The sequence below is a fragment of the Myodes glareolus genome, chromosome 5, assembly GCF_982192425.1.
Source record: "Myodes glareolus chromosome 5, mMyoGla1.1, whole genome shotgun sequence".
Lineage (NCBI taxonomy): Eukaryota > Metazoa > Chordata > Mammalia > Rodentia > Cricetidae > Myodes > Myodes glareolus.
In genome coordinates, this window is record NC_142030.1 from 114,307,381 (window position 1) to 114,323,767 (window position 16,387).

The following is a 16,387-nucleotide window of genomic DNA, read 5'->3' on the forward strand; positions in this document are numbered from 1 at the left end:
TCAGTTGGTAAAGGGCTTGCCAAACAAGTGTTGAGAATTGGAGCTAGGATTCCCAGCACCCACGTGCGTGTATGCCTGAATGTGGTTCCTTCATGTGGAGGATAGAGAGGATCTCTGGAACAAGCTGGCCAACTAGACTAGCTCAATCAGTGAGCTCTGGGTTCAGCTGAGACTCTGCCTCAACACGCAAGGCAGAGAATGCTCAAGAACGTAGCAATCACTCGCCACTGGCCTCTACAAATACACACATACACATACCCTTCCCAACATGCTATGAGTTCTGACACACAGGAACAAATATTTGCGCGCGCACGCGCACACACACCCACACACACACCCTACCCATACTACTAATGACTGAGCTTTTTATTTGAAAAGCCATTAGCTAACATATAAAAATGCAATCGTATCTCAGTAGTTAAAGAAACCAACAATGAAGCCATTTTAGATATGCTGAGTTACCATTAATCAAGCCTCTAGAATTTATTAAGATCTTTTTGCATTATCTTGCTTTCCTTTCCCTGAAAGAAATGACCACTTTCAAGATGGGGACTCAGATTCTGAGAGACTGGGAAAACTTGCCCAAAATCTGAATGTTTTTAAGTGGCAGATATCAGAGTGGAACTGAGATCTGTAACAGCGGACACGCCATTATGCCACTATACTCCACGACAGCAGGATCAAAGAGCCTTGCCATGTGTAGCAGATAAAAGAGCAAAGTGAACGCAATGAAATAAGCATATCTGTCAACACTGGAAAGTGGAAGAGAAGAACAGAGAGAAAATGAGGCACACATCAAGTGCAGCCATGGCAGCAGAATCAGGGTAGTTTCTAATCATTCAGGCCCTTGCGCTATATTAACAGTATCATTGTTACTTACTTTACAAGAGAAAACGAATGAAAAAGCAACTTTTAAAGGTAGATAAACACACCATTAAAAAAAAAAAAACTCCGTTAAAAACAACACAAGATTAGAAAGCCTTGAGAGTAAACCCTAGCCTGGAACCAAGTCAGTATGTGACCCATGAGCAACCAAAGCCATTTTTTGAAACTCAATGAAATAAAGGGAAACTAAGCAATTCAAGCAGACAATCCATGAGTCTTTCCAATAAGTAAATTTAAGAATGAAATCCAGAGTAACCTTGAAGTTGATTCTGTAGTTTCTTTTTCTCAGGGTCATCAGACTCTGCTTCTCCATCGCTTTCATTCCTGATGAAGAGAATGGAATACAGGCACAAGATTACTCACTGCTAATAAACAATGCAACAATGCAACAGTGATAACCTGGAGTGTTTAAGCAAGAAAAGACACTAACATTAAACATTACTTTAAGCGTTTCAAATGATGCTTTTAAGAATATATTAAAACAGGAAGCAGGCAGATAATCAAAAGGGAACTATGCACTGGAAATGGACAAAACCAGGATGAAGTCAGATACACCTCCATCCTCATGACACACCCATGCATGTATGTACCCGCAGGCTGTATGTCCACACTATTCAATGAAGGGTTTGGAAAGTTAAAAGCAACTACAGAAAAAAATGTCGGAACCAAATATAACAAGACTCGATGCTAGGAAGACACAATTACCTACACTATAACCCTTAGCCTGAGGTCCCCAACAGATAAAGCTTCCTGGTGAATATTTTCTGAATGCCAAGAAAAAGGGCCAACCCACTCGTGCTGGTTAGTTTTTGCCAACTTCACACAAACTAGACTACCCAGGAAGGAATCTCACTGAGAACTGCCTCCACTCCGTCATACTGGACTGTGGGTACATATGTATGGTGCTACCTTGATTACTACTAATTGATGTAGGAGGGCCCAGCCCACTATAGGCAGTGTCTCTGTGGGCAGGTGAGCTTGGGCTATACAAGAAAGATGGCTGAGCAAGCAAGGGACAACGTCCTCCTTCAGTAAGCAGCATCCCTCCATTAGTCTGTTTCAAGCTCCTGCTTCACTTGGTGGCAGACTATACCCTTTACCTACATTAAACCCTTTCTCCCCATATTGCTTTAGCTTGTGGTATTTGGCACAGCCACAGAGAAACAAACTAGAACAGCACTATTTCACATCTAGGGATTTACATTGAGGAGATAATTTTAAAATTTCACTACAAGGGCAGTTACATCTACAGTACACTGAGAAAAAAGTATGTTCAGTTTTAGAGATGAGCCTTACGACAGAATATGCTACAGCTTTTGAAAACAAAGTTGTAAAAAGAATTAATGGAAAATGTTTCTGATACAATGTTGAGTGATAAAGTGACACAGAGAAGAAAAGTTGGATCTCTGTGAGTTTGAGGCCAGCCTGGTTTACAAGAACTAGTTCCAGGACAGTCTCCAAAGCTACAGAGAAACTCTGTCTCAAAACCAACCAACCAAACAAACAAACAAACGAAAAAGACAAAGAGAGACACAAAGAGGATTTAAAAAACTTGATAGGACTTGTGCCAGGGTGGGAAAGCCTTGGTTATCTGTAGAATGGCAGGGTTATGGATGAAGTAACTCCATGAGCTGACTCTGACATCCCAGTCTCCTATTCAAGATTCTCGTGCTGTAAAAACCACTGAAAACCAACTGTGTTTCGTAGGTTCCCTTGCAGACAGCCTTTATTCTCATCAGACTTGAAATCCTCCAAGGTGAGGGCTGCTTACATGAAGAACGTATCTTCAGGGAAGACCACTGGTTTGCCCCGTGGAAACTGAGGCAGAGGTCTTGCTGTGTATTTCTGAGCCCTAGGAATATTTGGTGGAGGAGGTAGCAGCAATAAGATCTCTACCTGAACATAAAATCCCACAGGGATGAATTCATTCTATATCCCCAGATGGTATCCTGGGTAGTTTTCTTAATGATGGGAACTCAAGGTTTATTTTCTGCCCTCAAAATTCTGTAAGATAATCCCTTATAAAATATAACCAGCCAAAGGGAGTCCTGCTACTTGTAACCAAGACTGTTATTTAGCAGGGAAGAAACACTGGCTCTCCCTTGTCAGGCAGTCACTGCAGAGCAGGTGATTACAGGGTCCTCACTAACACAGCATGTGTCCCAGTAGACAGGGACAAGCAGAAATCTGTGAGCTATATGCTCATGATGAATTGTGCACTTCATGTTGGGAACTACTGTACTATTTCAGAGCATAAACTGCTCTTGATGTGCCACAGAAACGGTTTCCTAACCATGTCTTAACAAGGAACATAATACTCTGAGCGTATCATATTCTTCAAACTCTGCCACACAGGTTAAGGCAGTCAACTGTAAATTTTATTCTTCTCCTCTCCTTAAATTTGGCAATGCCTAGTAAAGAGGCAAAATTTCATCATGAACAAACATGGGAGGGGAGCACAAGCTATTGGGCTCCATCCCTCATTTCCTCATGACCTTGGGCATCAGTCAAGAAACCTGTACCCTGCAGAACACAAACTGTGGGCATCATAGGCTCCAGAGCTCACCAGATTCTCAGTGCTTCAAAGCCAGTCGGCCACATCAACCCGAATGTCATTTTTCCAGTATGTCATCTGGAACCAAGCTAGAGGAAGTGCTCCCTGCTGAGGAGAGCTGGGAGAGCATGCACTAAAGTGCAGTAAATGCTCTTTATATCCGTGATCACCTCATGCATCTAGGAAGACACTGAAAAACTGGAGCTCGGTTTTTAAAAACTGTGCTGTTGCCTTCTTCACAATGACATAGTGCAAATTCACACTAAAACTTTGCATAAAGAAAAATTAATGACATTGAAATTCGTGTTCATTTTGTCCAGAGGGTGAGACTTAATTCATAGATCACTTGAACTGACAGTCAGGGGTGTATTAGTGTCATGCCCACAGTATTTTCTCAGTTACTCGAAAACAGTCAGGGAGGTATAAAAAGCAGTAAGCACAGACTGGCAAACTTTGGTCTTTGAAAGGCTTTCAGGTTTTGTGGCCATACAATCCCTACTGTAACCACTCAGCTCTGCGGTTACAGTACAAGAGCTGCCTGAGATGACGGTATATAAGCAGATGTGCAAGGCTGTGTCTCAATAAAACTTAATGACTGAAATAGGTAACAAGCTCCCTCTGGACTATGACTCAGGGTTGGAAAATACCTGGCTTATTCAAAGAAACCTGTGACACAAATAAAAGGTTATGAGATATAAAAACTAAAACTTGAGAATACATACCCCTTCTCATCAACTGGACTCGACTGTTCCTCTTTCACAGGCTTCTGTGGTTTCTTCTCTTTTTTCTTCAGATATTCCTTCAGTTTTTCTGCTCTATCAAGATATTCGGTACACTTGGCCCTGATACTCTGCTTGGCTTTATCACCTTGTGCTTCATCTGCGAAGGGAATGAGAAACTATTTCATTAGCACCTGCTGTGGCTTCAGTGAAATGTTTCCCACAGGCTCAGGGGTCCAAACACTTGGACCCCAGTGGATGGTGCTGCCTAGGAAGGTTATGGAACATTTAGGAGGTAGAGCCTCGTCAGAGGAACTGTGTCACTGGGGTGGACTTTAAGGTTTTAGGATCTAGCTCTGCTTTCTGTTGTTTAGTTTCCTATGTGTTGATGGTCTGTGATCAGTCAGCTTACTGACTCCCAGACTGGCCACTCTTCTGCCGCCACGCCTTTCCTGTGATGACAAGCAGGATTCCCTCTAGAACTGTATGTAAAGCAGAATGAAGTCTTTCTTCCCTAACTTGTTTTCCACCAGGGTATTCTATCAGGACATCAGAAAAGAAGCTAATAATAGTATTCAATGGAGAAAGGTTCAAACTTAGAGATATTCTGTTAACTAGGAACTTCCATCTCTTATTCATTGTATCCAATAATTATCACCCCTTTTCTGTTCCCTCCTGTTCAGGGCTGGAGGCCAACAGTGTGAATTTAAAAACAAACAAACAAAAAAACCTTAGAGCAAAATGGTAGCTATTTTAAGTTAATGTTCTATAATAACAAAGTATTTAACAGTCTATACATTTCAAATTCTTCCCTTAACAGTTTTCATATAGCTGAAAGCTATTTGTCTTATATAGAACCAATCACGAGAGAGATGACACACAACTCTGCATGTAGATTACTAAACGCTGGGAAGGTGGAGTTAGAAAAACAGAAGCTGATTTACTCTCGGCTCACGTATGTTGATAAATAAAATTAATACAAGTGAATAAAAATTTTAAGATATAAAAGATAATCAGAAGTAAAGCAGTAATAACCTCATTAATATCTTTGTCTGCTTTATTTCAAAGTATACAAAGTAACAGAAATCACATAGATTATGTGGACCAACAACATGATAACTGTATTATATAACGGCCTCTATCTTGAAATGTGGACTTGAACAATATAGACAATGCATAGTATTATCTTCATGTCTCTTATGTGTTCTATTTCATTTTCAGTTTTTCTTTAGCATAACCCCTCCCCTCCACTTAAATGGGAAAGTTCAAATTAAAACAACCCAACGCACTGATCTAAGACTGGTGATGGACCTTACAGGTTTTCATGCACTTGTTTCTTAGTGCTGAACCTCCAGTTCCCAGAACAGAGCATTTGTAAGATACACTTAGTATCTCTCAATTTATTTTTATAACAAAATCATTTCCAACATATGCTTAGGCAATGATTAAGCTCAAATCCTATCATCTGTATAGGTTATCTATAAAACAAGGGTTTCTCCACTGAATACACAAAAAGATCCTGGGTGTATGAAGTAACAACTATAACAGCGGTCACATGTGTGAGCAGGACTTAAAAGTTAGGAGAAAAGGGACTTTATTTTTATGTGGTGGCCTTAGATCTTTAAATTCTCTTGGTTTTGTTTTTGGATTTTTATACACATAACAACTTTTCCCTTTTAGTGCACAGGTTTAAATAAAATAAAGCAGCCTTACACTTAACGACATGGAGAAAATACTGAACAGCATGCTGGTAGAGCTGAAGAGCTTCCTCATAGTTTCCAGCCTTGTCTTCCTGGGCTGCTTTGCTTGCAAGATCTATTGCTTTCTGTTTGAGGGAGGCAAAATAATAAACTTAATATGAAAGCATAAATCTTAAGTTTGAAGCAAACAATGCCCTCCCCCCAAACGCACATAATGGGGGAGGCAGAGAGATTTAATTAAAAAAGAGTAGTTAGGGAAATTCTTAAAATTAAGTAACTGCTGGACTGGAGACATGGCTGAGAGGTTAAACGGGCACTGGCTAGTCTTCTAGGTGACCAGGGTTCAGTTCTTAGCACGCACATGTCAGATCACAAATGTCTGTAACTCCAATTTAGAGGATCCCTCTTGTGGCCTCCGTGAGCACCAGGCACACATACGCACACAAATACACATGTAGACAGAACACCCATACACATAAAATAAATTTAAAGCATTTGAAAAAGCCTAGTGCTGCTTCCTAAAGCATAAACATAATGCACAGAGATAAAACCCCCTTGGAACAATGAGATATCAAGACTCTGAAAAGTTTCCAAAACTATACTGAGCAAAAACATTAAAAAAAAAAAAAAAAGGAAAAAAAACCCAACCAACTAGCACTGGGCCGTGGCAGTGCACTAAGGAGACAGAGGCAGGCAGATCTCTGAGTTCAACGCCAGCTTGGTCCACAGAGCATGTTCTAGGACAGCCAGGGCTACACAGAGAAACCCTGCCATGAAAAACAAACAAATTAAAATAGTGTCACACCAAAAAATATTAAAAGATCATTAAAACAATGTTTTAAAAATTTAGTAACATGAAAAGTATTTATGATGGGCATTTTCTGATGATTTGACAAAGATTCATTTTCTACCTTTTCACATCTATGATGGGAACTACAGTAAAGATTTAAAAATCTTTCTCAGCAATAGAGCCATACAAACACAGTCAAGGAACATTTAAAGTCATGCAGAATCAAGTCAACAATAGTAAAGTAGGCTTTTAAAATGGTATTGTAGCAAGTGGACAGCCATGCGGGAACAAAAAGGAATATTGACTTAAATCCCATTTGTCTCGAAAAGATAACTGAAAATGAGCAGAGACTTAAACATAAAACTTATAGAAAAAAAAACAAGAACAATTCTTATATTTAACATCAAAAGCAGTGTATAAAATAAAAAGATGTTAACATCAAACATCAATTTACACATCCGTTCTCTAAAAGATTCTAATAAATGATGAAAAGACAGCACAGACTGGACAAACACTGTGAAACATCTAACAAGGAGAAAAATCTACTAGAATGCACAAAGGGATCCTGAAGACATAACAGTTCAAAAAGAATCTTAATGGGCCAGTGAGGTGGCTCAGCAATAAGGGGTCCTGCTATCCAGCTTGGTTGATTGGAGAGACCCACACAGTAGAAGAGAAAGAACTATTCTTGTAAGCTGTCCCAAAACAGCGTAGCAAGAGCTTAAAAAAGAATCCAATTAGTTAATGGGGAAACATAATTTCACCAATGAGACTATAGATGGCATACCATCATTAGACATTTGAACAATGCAAATGAAAACCACAATGAAAAAGACCAAACATCTATCACAATGGCTAAAAATAAAAACAAACACAACATCAATGCCGGAAGGGATGCTGAGAATGTATAATGGTTTAGAAATTCTGAAAAACTGGTTTTTATTGACAGAACTGTCCCGCGCTCGGTCTCGCCTGCAAGAACCATGAGGGACATAGGATTCTTCTGCAGAAAGGCTTTAATGCTTCTTGGGAGCTAGAGCATAAGCCACATGGCGGAGACCCCGATATGAAGGAAGTCATCCCTTATATATGAAATAGACCCTGCTTCGGACGTGTCACTCTTGGATTGGTCAACTGTCCATTATCCCAGACGATGCCTCTGGAGTAGGCGGGGACAGCAGTGGTGGAAAGTTACCAACACGTGTGCGCTTTCTTGCTCACCTGGCAGTGTAGCGCCATCTTATGGTGGAGAGTGTGGTTGCGGCCCTCTACACAGAACAAAGTATTAAGCTAATATATAAACAAGCAACTACACTCTTAGACAATCACCCAAAGAAAGGAAGATTTGTGTTCACAAAAGAGCCTGTATATGAGTGAATGTTCCAGATAGCCTTCAATGGTATCATGGCTAAATAGTTATACAAAAATACCATGGAACACTAGGCAGCAATAAGAAGCAATGAACTATTGCTATATAAGATTTGAATGAATCTTGAGGCTATTATGTTTACTGCAAAAAGCCAATACTGCCAGGCAGTGGTGGCACACTTTTTTAATCCTAGCCCTCGGGAGGCAGAGGCAGGCAGATCTCTGTGAGCTCGAGGCCAGCCTGTTCTATGGGAGCTAGTTCCAGGACAGGCTCCAAAACAACACAGAGAAACCCTGTCTCGAAAAACCAAAACAACCAACCAAACAAACAAAAAAGCCAATGCTACTGGTTCCATATTAATGACTCCATTTATCTAATGTTCTCAAAATGTCAAAATGTGAGATGAGCAGGAATGAATTCTGCCAGGGAACTGGAATGCGAGTGAAGGAGAAAATGGAGAGTGGACACGAGAGCAGCATGACGGGTCCCTATAGAGCTGCTCTAAGTGCGACGCCTGCTTATACGCTGGCCACATGTTCAGTTTAGAGACTAAAACTGTCCTGACAGAACAGAAGCACACAAAAGTACACGTCAATATGGGGAATGAATAAGAGCTACTCAATGTGTCAAAATCAATATCCTGACTGTACTAGTTTACAACATGCAACTAAGGGAAGGGCACACTGAATATTTCACACTTCTTACAACTGCACATTAGGTCAATATAACACTGACGAGGCTTTGTAATTTAGGGGCTGGAGAAACATCTGGGGAGGCATTAAAGCACTCGCTGTTCTTCTAGAGGACCAGTGTTCAGTTCCAGAACTTCCATCCATAGCTCACAACCATCTGTAACTTCATTTTCAGGAAATCCAATGCCCTCTTCTAGTCTTCATGGACATTAATACCACAAAGGAAGCACAGACACAATACAGGCAATACTCCCATACACATAAAATAAATTCTAATGTAAAACATTTGCAGACATATGAAAATAAAGAACCATGAATTATTAAAACACTCCAATGGGTGGGGGGTGTAGGCATGGGACTGATGAGCAGGCACAGTGGGTAAGGGTGCCTACCACCAACACTGATGACTTGAGTTTGATTCCTGGGAACCAGACAATAGAAAATGAGAACGAACTCCTCAAAGTCGTCCTCTGACCTTTCCTAAGGCACATGTTTGTGCGCGACACACACACACACACACACACACACACACACACACACACAAGCCATAATAAAAAAAAACAAAGTAAAATATTCTAATTTGGTTAAATTAGGTAGTATCTGTATCTAACAGAAATAAGAACAAATGGGGAATGGGAATATATGCTTTAGGCTACACTAAACATAAGAACATAAATAATATGAAAATCACTCAAAACTCCACAGCCACTCACATGCAGGAATACCATTAGATTAGGAAGCATGTGCTGATGTAGAGACGCAGATGGGGCTACACTTCTCTTACAATCTTTTGAAATTGACAAAAAAGGGACTAGTTTTATGCTTCACAGGTCAAACAGTGAGACTGTGAGGGCAAGTCTTCCCATGTTTTAACTAGGCAGGATATAAATGTAAAAGTCACAGACATGGTTAGCAGGTACTTAGGACAACAGCGCACACAGCATATACTCTAAGGGCTTAGTGCTCAGGCCACAAGGCAGAAATAAATATTGTCCTTATTCAGACAAAATTTTCTGCAGATTATCGTGAAATGCTGTTTCTTTAGTCACTCATTTCCGTCACTTAGCCCACAGTGGGCAATCGTGGGTTGCTACAAGCCCAGTATGACATGCTAAAACTTAATCTCACTTTTTAAAGACAAGATTTTGTTATGCTGCTCAAGCTGGTCTTAAACTTAAGCAGTCAAGCAATCCTCCAGAGTTGCTGGGATTACACGTACATTCCGTCATGCCTAGCTTACAGCACAACTCTTATTATGTATCTAGTGTCAAATAGCGTATGGAATTCATAGTCTAAAACAGTCTTGCATGTTGAATCCCTTAAAGTCTGATGGTGATGAATGCCCCATTTGGCCCTGGGTTTTGGTGGCATCCTGCACGTGAAACTGTCCTGCACGTCTCTGAAGAGGGAACTGTTCTTTAGGAATACAGACAGATCTTTGCATTTCCCGTGTCACCCCAATTCACTTGTTTTTGCTGTGACTACCACGTAGCGTGTGGGCAGTCAGCCTGCTTCCACTCTTGCCACACTTTGATGTCTCCTCGCTGCAATCAGCAGAATATAAACACTGGACCATGGTCTATATGGCCTTACATGCCACAGTCCCTAGCTCTGTACTGGAAAAGTCTAGTCCTACTTCAGCTGGCCACCCCTAAGAAAAGGCTCCCTGAATCTTCTAACCTCAGGCTGGGTTCTATTCCTCTGCCAGCGCTCTTTCCCGCACTTGTCCCATCACTATGGCTGCAGTGGCTGTTGTTTGCACTCACAGGCCACCTCCTCAGTAATTCCCATGAAGACAGCCCTCTCTGCCGAGAGTTTTGGAGCCTAGAATGGCACTGGTAAATGATGGGCACACTGTTAAGTTGCTGAATGAGGGGAAACTCCAGGCATCTCTGCTCTTTGGCTATTCCTGTCATCCCTACAACAATTCCTCTTCGCTGGGTATTTCCAAGAGCACACAAGCAGTTCAGCTTCAGGATTCGTACCCTGACATCTGAGACTGACATACCTCCCTCAGAATTTGGTCTGAGCCTCAGTTCTATTTATGCCCTCTCCACATGGAATGTTTTTAAGGACTCAGGGCTGACAATCTTTATGAAGTTGATTTCCAAATTTATTCCATTTTGATCACGATGTCCACATCATTCCTACGAATAAAATGTTCCAGGTTGCTATAGTTATATACATTTCTTTTTGCTATTATTTGACTCTTTGCTCTCTGTCTCTCTCACTAGATGAAAAGCTTCACAAAGTCAGGGGTTATGTCTTCACTTTTGCACGCATCAGCACAGGGCTGGCATATGACCAAGTGACTTCATTACCCCAGGGTCGGTCAGGTTCTAGCCATCAATATAAAGTACAAAGGTCTGGAAGATCTGAGATTGGCTTTTTCTGAGTAGATCATGGAGTATCCATCCTAGAAAATAGCATCCAGACAAAGAAGTTCCAACCCCATCTGCAAAGGCTGAAGTTTCCTCTACTCTCAAGAGTCCGTTTCCATCACACCCTTCGATGTTTACTCCATTAGTGACACACCACTGGACTGTTTTGCCCAGCCCTTCCCTGAAGAAAAACATGTTTAAGTTCTGTCTCAGATCAATAGATACAATATTCCATTATAACACACCAGTTTTCTTGGGATCCTAGACTTCTCTCTAGCTTCCACCTTAGCATCTCTTTACCTCGACAACAAAGTCCCAGAGAAAGCCCCAAGTTCATTTGAGTTTCTTTAGCTCCTATTCCTGAAATGCTGTCTTTTGACTGTGAAAGCACTTGCTCATCTAACTTCCTCTCTATAGGACACAGCACTAGTAACAAATACCTGAACAGTATCTCCTTTCTTGGTCTTCACTACAGCACTAGATACTTAACTGCGCTGTGATTAATTTCCAGTGTCTCTGATACACTATAGAATATATGCTATATTCTTCTCATTCTGTAAATTCTCCAAGATGGGATTCTCTGTGTCCACCACCTTTGTGCCAAACTCCCAGATCCTTATTGCTGGTACAGTTCCCAAGCACGTATATACGAAATGCTCACTTGGCATTTCCATCTGGCTATCTCAACAAACATTTCAAAATTAGTTCAGAACTCAATTTCTTTTTCTTCTCTCCATGCATGCTTGTCTTTATCTTCAGAACCAACTTATATCCATTCTAATAGTCGGCCCAGAACGTTTGTAGAAAACCCAGACTCCAATTCCTCCTCTCTCACTTTTTAATTTAAGACGCAGACTGAACTACTTTCTTTCTTAAAATTTTCTCTGCACCAGCCTTTCTTGGGCATTTAAAATAGGGACCATCCTAATTTGGTCAGTCACCACCTTCCACCACACAGACCTCTGTCTTGTAACTGGTCTCCTTTCATTCATACTGGCTACCAATCAGATGTTACTGTAAGCAGATCAAAGTTTGATTCTGAAACAAAAGCATGAAAATGTCTCTCTGTTCATCCACGTACATCAGAATGAGGACCCAACATAAGATACAGCATACAAACTCCTGGTGACAACCTGTTTTGATTCTTCCTTCCTTGCACACTGAGTTCCTGCCATGCTGGTATAACCCAAACCAAGGCATACATACAAAAGACCCTATGCCATTGTCTCCCTGTAAAACCCCAGCTTCTCAAGGCTTTAGTGCTAGTATGGCATACTCCCCAAAATCAACTGGTCTAGATTCCTATGATTGCCTGTACATGCTTCTAATGACTATACTGTGTTCTATCAGTTGCTTTCTGAACACACACACACACACACACACACACACACCAATTCCCCAAAATGGACAACAAATATTTAGGACTCGGTCATCTTTGAGTTTTACTCCATGTTCTTTTACTTGGAGTTTTCTCCATCTCTCTACAAGGTTTTTTGTTTTGTTTCACTTTTTAAAAAATCATGTTTCTACCTGGAAAACATTCACCATTCTTCTTCAAAGAACCAGAATCTTGCAGTGAAAAAACCCTGCATGCTTGTAAGCACACAGGCCTGGATTCAAAACTAACTTCAACACTAATTAGCTGCATGTCTTTTGGCACACCACAGGATCGAGAAGTTCAAGTTTCTAATCCTGTGAAATTGGAGTAGCATTCAGCTTGAAGAGCTGTCCTGAAGATTCAGTGAGATCACATCCAACACCGAGATGACCGGAGCTAGTTCACTTTATCTGAGATCACACCACCTCTCCGTGAAACATTTTTTTATTTGTCCTTGGGAGAGTGAGCTGCACCCTCCCTGGATGCACACTAACCTCCAATCCTATTACTGTATTTATGGAACCATTCTTTGCTTTAGTTCTTGCATCCTGCATTACGTTGAAAGTGTCTGTCTACAAAGATGTTTTGCTTTGTTCCTTGGGAAAGCTGCTCCTTTAGCAGTTCTCCATCTGAACTTCCTAGAAAGCTGAAAAGGCTGGTGGAGAAAAGTCGGCCTGAAACTACCCCACCACCAACTGCAGCTCAGCAGCCTCCTCTTGTGGTAACTCACACCTATACTGTAATATTTGTCAGCTTCAGTCTGGGTCACTGAAGAACACCTAGCATTCCACAGTCCATTCAAACACAACACACCTGGTTACAGAGTCAAAGTACAAATGCTAAAAAGATGCTAAGTATTACAAAAGAAACCACCTTTTGCCAGGCAGTGGTGGCACACACCTTTAATCCCAGCACTCAGGAGGCAGAGGTCGGCAGATCTCTGTGAGTTCGAGGCCAGCTTGGTCTACAGGGCCTAGTTCCAGGACAGGCTCCAACGCTACAGAGAAACTGTCTGGAAAAACCAACCAAACAAACAAACAAAAGAAATCATCTTTAATATCCAAAAGAAAGTCTTTACCAATAAATACATTCATGAAAAACAAAACAACAAAGACAAAACCAACAACAACAAGAAAAGACCCTAAACCCCAAAATCAACCAAACTAAATCCAAACAACATTTTCTGAATAGGGTTACAAAATAATAAGATTTACAAAAACTTAATAGAAAAGATAATCACACGCATCAACAGCGAACTCAATTCTCAGAAATAAGCCATGGTTGCAATTAGAGTTTACTGAAGATAGCAAACATTTTAATTATCTTTTAGGCTGAACTTCCAAATAGGAGTACCAGTTAAGCCTCTTCACCCATTCTTTGTGTGTGCTGATCTCTGTTTAAAGCGCCCTCCTTTGGGTGTAATTTCTTCACAATCAATTATCCTCCGTTTACATTATCATTGCTACTTATACCAAACACTCAACAAATAACTATTGGACAAATTACCAAAAGATCGATATTGGAGGGTATTTCGTTCCACTCTTTGACAAATAACTAATCTACTGGGCTTGAAGTCTTGGATACCAAGCCATATTCAATCCCACTGACAATCCCATGTTGAGAGACAGTGCCACAAACACCTGTCAATGAATGCCGTCCCACGAAGGAGCAATCTTTTCCTAACATTAGCTATCTTAGGAATCCAAAATTTACATACAAACACTTTTTTTCTTTTTACGGTGAAGGCGGGAAAGTGAAGATATAGATTAATATACTCCCTAGTTTTAAATAATGCAATCTGGGAGAACATACATAAAAACATATTCTTAATGAATCTATGGGGGTAGCTCTAACCTCAGGTTCTTGGGCTATTTTCGTATTTATATTCACCAGACACCTGGAAGAGTTTTGTTTATCAGCATGAGAAACCAAGACTACCCTATTCCAAACTGTCCAGAGTACTGCTTTGCCAAAATTATACTTTTTCTTTCTTCCTGGTAGAGAAACTGGAGCTCTTCCTGATTGGAGAGATCTGCCCAGTTCGGCCCAACTCTGCTGGTTTGTTTTCCAATGTCACCAGCAAATCAAGAGTCCCCTTAACAGACGGTGAGGCTCAGAAGATGGCAAGGCCAGCCCGTTTGGGAAGCGCCCCTACTCCGCAGCAGGGTCTGCGCGGCCCCGCCTGTCTGGTCCCGGGACAGGGGCGCGGCCGTTCTTAGCTCCCCGCCCCCACCCTCCCCGCACCGCCCCCGGCCCGGCTCTTTAGAGAGACTGAGGGCCGAGGTACCTGGAGGTTGGTGTTCGTGGACGCCATGGTGGAGCTCCGAGGCGGGTCCCTGCGGAGGAGGGCGGGCCGAGGACCACCGGCAGCGGTACCGTCGAGTCGCGGTCTGGTCACAGTCGCACTCCTCCGGATGTGGTGGCTCTGAGATCCCGAGCAGCAGCCTCGGCTCTGGAGCCGTAAATCTACGACGGACTCCACCAGCCACCCGACCCTCCCCACAGAACTTCCGCAATCCCGAGCCCCTTTGGGCTCTGGTCCCGCCTCCCGACCGGCACTTCCGCTTCGTCATCCGCACGCGCGCTAACTAGTCACCCAGGATGCATCTCGCCACAGATGAACTCGCGCGAGATAAGAACAGGAGGTCAAGATGCCAAGCCAGGCCTGGCGGAAGTGAGGGCGAACGCCCGCTTATGGCGAGTTCTGTTCTCGTGAAGGGTGGGGCGGCCTGCAGTGTCAGGGTAATGCAGTCACGAGTGTGTGAACCTTATTTTAATTGTTCATTGCCCTAGACGTTTTTATTCGTCGTGAGGATGTAATGGGTCTGGTCGCCCTTTACCGCACCCATCTGCTCTGTTGCTTCGGAAAGCTTTGGAAGATTTATATGAAAACGTTCCGCGCAGCCACTGCCTCTGCGCTTTAGATCTGGCGATGAAGCAGTCTGCTGAACCCTGTCTTGCAGACCGAGTATATAAAATACCAGTTATAATATGCAAAGTAAGTTATTGGCTTCAGAGGGTAACTGCCTCAGTGGCATTGCATATATCAGGATTAGAAGCAGAAATGAAATATTCCCTTTTCTCAGTCCACTCCACTGCACAATCACCATTTTCTTCCTTTGTTCGTGGCTAGGCTTCTTAGAGCTGAGTAGAATAGGTGTTTATCGCTCCATAGTTGTTTTTCTTGCATTTACCCGTTTCGTATCATAAGGACTGTCTGTCTTTAATATCATGATCAACCACCCTTGAAGTTGCTCTTTTGTAGTTCTCTAATGCTTCTCTACATTTTCTACTGGCTCCTACTCACCCTCCTCTAGGTACCAAATTTTCTCAGGTCATATCTTCCCGCTACACCATCTCCATTCATCCTCTTACTGAAGGTGTCCATAGACAGAGATGACTTAAAATCAAAATTTTGAAGCCTTGCATTTGCTATGTCCTTCCCAAGATCCATCCACCAGGTTTTATTTGTTGTGTCAAAGGCAAATTAATTACCTTCTACTGCAAATTTTGTTCTTTGGTTTCTGTTTGGCATCACCAAACTTGCAGCATTCAGGCTCACCCCTCTGCCCTGATATTTAGTCCTTGCTTCTCATTTCTCCTTTCCCAATAAAGTACAATAGGAACCCAACCTGAGAATGCAAGGCATTTGATAATTAGTAAGCTGTTTAAAATCAGCTACTGGTTCCCAGTGATGGTCAAGTAAGCTTGACTTTTCCTGAAAATATGACCAGACTCTAACACCTAACAGTTCCACTTCTGAAATATTTTTCCTTTTGTGCACTGATGGAGGTTGAATCCAAGAGTCCTTTGCCTTTAACATGCCCTCCGTAAGTGAACTGTACCCTCAGCCCTTCAATTCCTAAATACCTAGGAAACTAAATACAAATGCTAAGTAGGCATCAACACACTGTTTATG

At 41.8% G+C, this 16,387-nt stretch overlaps 1 protein-coding gene across 1 annotated transcript in view; it reads right to left on the reverse strand.

Moving 5' to 3' along the window:
- The window catches only part of Vps4b (vacuolar protein sorting 4 homolog B), a 29,259-nt gene extending 14,235 nt beyond the window's left edge, over nt 1-15,024 (reverse strand). The window contains exons 1-4 of the mRNA XM_048443868.3: nt 14,756-15,024; nt 5,872-5,983; nt 4,162-4,318; nt 1,142-1,209 (exon numbers count right to left, since the gene is read on the reverse strand). Of these exons, the coding sequence (XP_048299825.1) occupies nt 1,142-1,209; nt 4,162-4,318; nt 5,872-5,983; nt 14,756-14,782 (364 nt within the window). The 5' untranslated portion in view covers nt 14,783-15,024. The remainder of the gene's footprint in view (nt 1-1,141; nt 1,210-4,161; nt 4,319-5,871; nt 5,984-14,755) is intronic.
- Nucleotides 15,025-16,387: the final 1,363 nt, after the last annotated feature.